Genomic DNA, 7,886 nt, shown 5'->3' on the forward strand with positions numbered 1-7,886 from the left:
CAGGGTTTATACAGCATGTGCTAAGTCCATAACTCTTATTTATCGACAATATTATTCATGGGAATCCCCCCTACAATACATGCCAATGGGTTTTTAGAGTACAACTAATGAACATATAGTTCACACACTTACAGGTTGCGAGCCTGCTAATGTTCCACAGATCATCTAGAATAGTCCATGGTTGTCATCCATACTCTGCTGAATGACGGGGGCCAACGTTTGGGTAAGTGATTCTCTCATGATTCACCACTCACCCTCAACTCATGATCTATATCACTGATCATCTCATTTATCCAACTCATCTTTTATCACACACCCACTATTTCATCTACCCATGTTTTACCCAACATTTTTTTTAGATAAAAATACATATACAGTTTAAATTATTTAAAAACTTGTATAAATCATTCCTTCAACATCCATCTCAAATAAACAAACAATATATATTCACACAACACGTATTTTATATAAAATACTTCATATCTATGTGTAAGGTGAAAGTAACTACACACTCACATGATTTAATGATAATCGGGCAGCACTTCGTTTCCTAAACCGATCGTTTCTAATAAAACCGAGAGTTTTATTGAGAAACCGGGCTCTGCGAGGGTCGGGCTTCGAAATCGAAAAAATAAAATTTTCCGGATCTTCGGGTACTTCGGGGCGTGTTCCGGGCGTTGGAATTAATCCCGGGGCTTTGGGGGAAGTGGAAATAGTGAAAATATTGAAAAAGGGGTGTAAAATGGCAATTTCTCAAAATTACCCGAGAAGGCTCGCAGTCTTCTATTTATAGGGGAGATCTGAAGGTTGGCCGAGAGGAGTGAGTCAGCAGCGAGGGCACGAGGCAGCAGGAGCCGAAGGCACGTGGCTCGGACAGGTGGCAGCAGCGAAGCTCGGACACGTCTCGCATGCGAGGCCACGCGTCAGGCTTCGGACGAGCCTCGTCACCGGGTGACTAAGCTGCATCGGACACGGGGGTGTACACGCGTCGGATGTGCGAGGGCTGAGACTTCGGTCAAATCCGGAAGCGACACGCGGCTACTGTTCATGCGAGGTGACGTGGCTTTTCCGGGTGAAGCTTATCCATGCGAAATTTCTCGAATTTTGTGCCAAAATCTTCTAAAATTCATAACTTTCGCATACGAGCTCCGTTTTTGACGTTCTTTATATGCACGCGTAGGTAAAATTACGCTCTACAACTTTCGTTTAGACTTCGTCGGCTAATTTTGAATTTAATTTTTATATTATTATTTTTAACAAACCGGGACAGGAAATCCGTTAAAAATTCATAACTTCTTCATACGACGTCCGTTTTTGTCTGTCTTTTTACCGTTATACTACTATTCACGAGACCTTCGATTCTTGTTTAGGTTGTGTCGGCTAAAAATCACTCGATCTAAAATTCGAATTTTTAGCTGTCTACTGCTAAGCTGAAACTTAGAAAAATCATAACTTCCTCATACGAAGTCAGATTTGGGCGTTCTTTTTATACATACTCTCGGTTTAACAAACACTACGAATTTAGTTTAGATCACCAAGGCTAAAAAGTAGTTTATCAAAAACTCACTTTTTACGTCATTCGGCACCGTGCATGTTTTGTCGCGAAACTTCGACACGTCATAACTTCTTCGTTATAACTCGGATTTCGGTATTCTTTATATATCCGTAATCGTTGTCACGACCACTACAACTTTCTTAATAGATATAGGCTTTATCTAATACTTATTTTCGACGCTCATTTTTATTCTTAATTAATTCAATCCTAGTAATTAAGCATAAAACACATAATTCACATAATATTCACATAATTCCTTTTCATTTCTTCAAAATGAGTTACAAAGGTTAACCTAGACTATCACATCAATATTAATGCCTAGCCTAGAAACACAGGCATTACATGTGAACTCCTCCTTAAGTGTAAAACTCCATTTCAAGCTTGGTTTTGGCATTATAGGGCTGTAGAGCCTTGCATGCACGTAAAGTTTGCAACTTTACGTGATAAACATGCCTTGGGAAGCTGGATCTGCAATATGGAACCTTAAGATGGATTAATAAGCATCTGTTTGGATATGGACTGAAGGGACTCGGTGATTTGGATGGTCAACTCGGCGAGTCCGATGAAGATTGTCGTGGACTCGACGAGTCAGTAGTGTATGATATGTGCATATTTAGTCATATATTTTGTATAGAATATTAATACTTTTTGGCTAATTTATTTCAATTATGGAACAAAAGATGCTTAATTACGTTTAAATTATATTTTCAGTTCAAAAGAAGTGCTCGGAAGCAAAAGGAAGCATGAGAAGGTATCGGGGGCTTGGGAATCAAAGAAAGAAGAAAAGAGCCAAAAACCAAGAAGGACTCGGCGAGTTGACCCTTGACTCGACGAGTTCCCACGAACATTCTCGAAGCAGAAGAGTCCTTGCCTTGCCGTACACGGGGATTTAATGAGAGACTCGACGAGTCAGTCCCTGGACTTGACGAGTCGCCTCTAATCTATAAAAAGGGTCTTTCAGATCGATACGGGATTTTTGGAGAGGAGAGAAGAAACCCTTGGAGGAAAGCTGCGATTAGAAGACTTGCTAAGGCGCTGGAAGTCAGAGAATCAACCCTAGATCCAATTTTGAGAAGAATCAAGTCAATTTCAAGTCCATTCTTACTTATTCTTTAAGTTGAACTATGTTTGAGCTACTTGACTTCGTTTTTGATCTTAGTTTTACTGTAATCATGAGCTAAAACTATTATCTTCTGTTTAGGATAGATGACTTTATGATTATGGTATGATTTTATGGTTGGATTACTTTAATTTGGTGATTATGTTTTGATAAGCTTGTTAAAGAACCTTATGTGTTAATTATAACTATTCTTCTGTTAATTAACCAGTATATTAATTTGTATGACCATCTCTTAATTGCTCATCTCATATGATTTATTTGAAAACATTGTTATATGCCTAGGAATAGTGAACGTGAAACTAGGGTTAATAGAGAATAGGTAAGTTAATGTGTGAGCTTGTGTGACGAACCATCAACAAGAGGTTAATTGAACGACCAATTTAATTAACCACTACAAGTCTTACTTAACCCGAATCAATAAACTAGAAAACCTGTTAATTTAACCAATTGGCCACTGTTTGAATTGATTTGTTTTCTAAGGATTAGAAATAGCGAACGTGAACCTAATCACACTAATCGGTAGCCAATGAAAAGTTAATCCATTGCACTTGCCATAAAATCAACCATAGGAATAAAGGATTCAAACCTAAACAGAAGTCTTCTTTATTATTGAATTTAGTTGATCTTTGCTTGCTTAGTTGGTAGTTTAAGTTTTAGTTAATTGTTTAAGTTTCTAGTCTTGCAAAACTAGAGAAAACCCTTCCTTTTATTATTTGTTTTTTAGATAATTCTAGTAGTTAGTTTAATTTGCCGTTCCCTGTGTTCGATACCCTACTTGATTAATTATACCACCAATTGACAAGTACACTACCTTTTGTGTGTTAAAGTTATATTTAAAAAGTATGATTAAAACTAGTTGGTTTTACACACATTAAGTTTTTGGCGCCGTTGTCGGGGAACGGTTCTAAAATTTAATTTGATTACTAGTGTTATCGATCCTTTGTGTGAGACCTTTCTTGCACAAAGTTATTGTTTTAAGTAGATTCAGTATTAGGATCAATTTTCAGTTTCTAGCTTTTAGGAATTTCTGTTTAAAAATTTTCTGTTTAAGTAATGAACTCGCCGAGTCCCTACGAATAGACTCGACGAGTCCGTCGCTGAAACAGTAATTTCGTTTTTATTTTATTTTTGTTCTTTTTACGCGTTTTTCTTGTTTTGGTTGCAGGTATTACATGACCCGAGGATCCAACACATCTTTGGTTCCTCCATTTGAAGACCCGGAATCCGCTCTTAGGAAAAACAAGGACAAAGTACTTGAAGACACTAACCCGCCAAAGAAATCACCGTTAAAGGACCTCAAATCAGTCTTTGGGAAGAAAAAGAACAAGAAAGCAGGTGAGTCTAGCAGCCAAAAGAGCGAAGGAAGCAACCTTGGAAATCTTGGAGACGATACATTCCACAAAGAAACCGAATTTGAGTACGAGTACAATTCCTAATACGAAGAAGGAAGCGATCTAGAAGGAGAACTTGACAACACCATGGCTAACATTGATGAAGTTCCCATGGGAGAATGGAAGAAAAGGATATGTGACGATACCGGCCCGGGACTTGTGCAACCCGCAATTCCCGCGACTGCCACCTTTGAACTCAAAGGCCACATACTTTCTCAACTTAAGGAGATCCCATTCTACGGGAAAGATCACGAGGACGCATACAAGCACTTAGACGAGGTCAACGACATTGTCGACTACTTCAATGTCCCAAATGTGGGTCGCGATACCGTTCTGCTTCGTATGCTACCAGTTACATTCAAGGGAGCTGCGAAAGATTGGCTCAAATCACTCCCCCCAGGATCCATCACCACTTGGGCCAAGATGAAGGAAGTATTCTTTGATCAATTTTGCCCTCCCTCAAAGATAGCCAAGTTGAAGAAAGCCATAGCAAACTTTGAGCAACAAGCTGGAGAATCCTTATACGAGGCGTGGGAGAGATACAAAGGTTTACTACGGAATTGCCCACATCATGATCTTAATAGCCAACAAGAAGTCTCCATTTTCTATGATGGGGTGAATGTGACCACAAGGCAACTCCTTGATTTACAAGGACCTTTCACAAAGAAGCCACCCCCGGTAATCAAAGAACTAATTGAAGAATTCTCTAAGCACTCTAGAGAATATCATAACCCAAGAAATGACTTAACTCGAGGGGCGGTGAACTCAGTTAATGATAGCATGGCAGCAATGATGGCTAAACTAGAGAGTTTGGATCGAAGAATGACTAAGATGGACCAATCCATCCACGCTATCCAGGTGGGATGTGAGAATTGTAATGGGCCCCACCTTACTAGAGACTGTGATTTGGATGAGAACGGGAACAGGAAAGCACAAGTGTGCTATTCAAGTGGTGATAGGTACGATGACAATTGGCGAAAACCCAAGAAGGAATGGCTCCCGTATGATGAGTACAAAAAGACAAATGAGGAAAAATATAAGCAAAAAGAAAGGGGCTTTTATCAAAAAGAGGAACCGATGCTAGAGAAGAAATCTGATTTGGAAGATATGTTCACAAGATTTGTAGCCACATCTGAGAAAAGACATAATGATACTGATGTTGCAATGAAAGAACAACGAAATATGTTAAGGGAGCAACAAGGCATGATTAGAGAGCATCAAACTATGATGATAGATCAACAAGCTATGCTTAGGAATCAGCAAGCTTCCATTCATAACATTGAGAAGCAGCTAGGTCAGCTTGCACAACAAATCAATCATAGAGCACCGGGTGAACTTCCAAGCAATACCGAAAAGAATCCAAGAATGGCGCATATAAATGCTATAACAACTGATTCTGAGAAAATTTTCGTTCCTTTGACCCCTATCCAGAAGGATGCTAAAAAGGTGCAAGCATAAGAGGCAGAAAAATCGAAGTTGGCAGAACCCGACTCGACTCGCCGAGTCCCATGCAAGGACTCGACGAGTCCACGACCTGTTGATAAAACCAGATGTCTTTTGAACCCTTACCGACCTCCCTTGCCATTTCCGAGTCGAGCCATACCTGATGAGCACATCCAAGGGTATAAAAAATTTATGGAGCATGTAAGGGCCCTCCAAGTGAACATTCCATTTGTTGAAACGATACTTCAAACGCCTAAATATGCATGCTTGCTTAAGGGTCTCTTTACAGCTAGAAAAGATATGGTTGAAGTCGCTGAATTAGTATTGAATGAGTTACCAGAGAAGATGGGCGATCTGGGTAGCATTACCATATCTTGTCAATTTGGAAATATAATTACCACTCGAGCGTTGACTGATTCGGGGGCAAGTGTAAATCTCATGCCATATTCTTTCTTCAAGAAGTTAAACTTGCCGGGCCCAAAGCCTATCCATATGAAGATCCATCAAGCCGATAAAACGATAAAACATCCAATTGGAATATGCGAAGATCTTCTCATCAAGGTTGATAAACTTGTTTTCCCTACTGATTTCGTAGTGTTGGACATGGAGGAAGACCTTAAAGTCCCAATCATTCTTGGGAGACCGTTCTTGAATACCGCAGGTGCTATAGTCGATGTGCGCGAATCTACATTAACACTAAGAGTGGGGGATGATTCGGTAATTTTTAAAGCAGAGCAATAGAAAAAGCATGAAGAGATAAGAAAAGATAAGACTTCCTCAATGGATTTGGATGACGAATTATTAGAAATAGAAATTGCACTTTTGCAAGAAAGTAATCCAAATCAATTCATATTAGCCTTGGAAGACAATTTTGATGCTGAAGGAGATTTGAGGGAGATAGAAAATATGTTAGAGGAAGCAGATTACTAGGAAGTCCATAGAAGTATTGAGAACGCATCGACTCGCCGAGTAGCATCTACTGACTCGACGAGTCCAAACGAAAAGTCAAGACCAATGGTGGATTTTGTCCTGCAAACTACGAGTACCCTATCCAGACTTGATGTACATGTTTTGCCTGAGAAGTTACTTGAGGAAATTGAAGTTGTTAATGATGTAAGTGACTTTGGAAATGCCCATTTGGCTTATCTTGACACAATTGTGCAAAAGGATGGAGAAATTCAACATGACATCAAGGAAAGATTGGAAGATGAAAAGACTATTAAGGTCTCGAATAGTGATTCACATCACTCTTTTAATGAGTCACACATGCTTGATCGGAAAGCTATGTCAACCACAACCAAAAGGACCAAACCTCGAGCCCGAGTGGCTACTAATTATGAAGTGTTCGCTTTTAAACCACCGGATTCTTTAGTATGTGACGGAAGTGAGGAAGAATCTTTGATATCGAGTGATGATGAAGTGACAACTGAAAGGGCAATCAAGATAGACAAAGAAGAAGTACAAAATATGGATCCAAAGAACGGGGTAAAGAAGAAGAAGTGTGGAAAAAGGACAAGGTGTGAATCTGAAGACAATGCTAAAAGAAGAAGGAAAAAAGAATTGAGAAGGGCATATAAGAGAAAAATACATGCTTACAAAACAAAATACAAACCACAAAGGATTAAGCTTGGCATCCCGATGAAGGAAACCGCAGCAACATAGAGCGGGAAGGAGTCCAGGTAAAGACTCCTCAAAAAGAAGCGCTTGACGGGAGGCAACCCGTTACGAGAGTTTGCTTTTTTTTTCTTTTCTCATTTTATTTTTGTTTTTGTTTGGACAAGTAGTTTAGGATTTATGTTTGGTGTGTTTTTCCTTTTTATTACATGTTTGTTTTAGTCTTTTCAGAATTTGGATAAAGGGTTTGCATGCAAAGGGTCTCGAGAGTGATATAAGTGTTGAGTCTAGGCGAGAGAGAATGGAGTCCGAGTTTAGAGTCCGATCAAGAAAAGAGTTGGAAATTGTCTAAATACTGAAAGGAAAAAAATGGGAGAGTCTCAAGTGATCAGTTTCCAAACACATCAGAATCAACTTTGGAGCAGAATATAAAATTTTCCACCCAATGATGGACTCGCCGAGTGCACTTACTGACTCGACGAGTCTCAGTATAATTTCACGGATTCTGCCTTTTCGCACTATAACTCGGTGAGTCACATACCGCACTCGACGAGTTGATACGTATTTTACCTCTCAAGCTTATGATTTGATGATTATTTCACACGATAATTAGCTGCACTTATAAAGATAAATTCCTGATGATTTCCGAGAGTCTTTCCTGCATTTTTTTAGAGCTATGAACCATACGAGATATGACTCCCAAGGCATGGATGAGCTGTTCCCATGCCAAAGTCAGCTGAAGATGGAGCTCAAAAGAAGAAAT

The 7,886-nt window shown here is 39.4% G+C and overlaps 1 protein-coding gene and 1 non-coding gene across 2 annotated transcripts; one reads left to right on the plus strand and one right to left on the minus strand.

The window, feature by feature from the left end:
• Window positions 1-4,537: 4,537 nt before the first annotated feature.
• Window positions 4,538-4,644, minus strand: LOC145117847 (small nucleolar RNA R71). The gene has a single exon (XR_013712841.1). It is a non-coding gene; the product is annotated as a small nucleolar RNA R71 (small nucleolar RNA).
• Window positions 4,645-5,701: 1,057 nt separating this feature from the next.
• LOC145112351 (uncharacterized) lies at window positions 5,702-6,250 on the plus strand. The gene has a single exon (XM_079048523.1). The coding sequence runs from the start codon at window positions 5,702-5,704 to the stop codon at window positions 6,248-6,250; it is 549 nt and encodes a 182-aa protein (XP_078904649.1).
• The last annotated feature ends 1,636 nt before the right edge of the window (window positions 6,251-7,886 follow it).

Source organism: Lactuca virosa, chromosome 5 (assembly GCF_052849685.1).
Source record: "Lactuca virosa cultivar CGN04683 chromosome 5, Lactuca_virosa_CGN04683_v6, whole genome shotgun sequence".
Taxonomy (NCBI): Eukaryota; Viridiplantae; Streptophyta; class Magnoliopsida; order Asterales; family Asteraceae; genus Lactuca; species Lactuca virosa.

Bases quoted from the DNA above. Each gene is read 5' to 3' on its own strand.
- LOC145112351 (XM_079048523.1), top strand. From the start codon at position 5,702: ATGGAGCATGTAAGGGCCCTCCAAGTGAACATTCCATTTGTTGAAACG.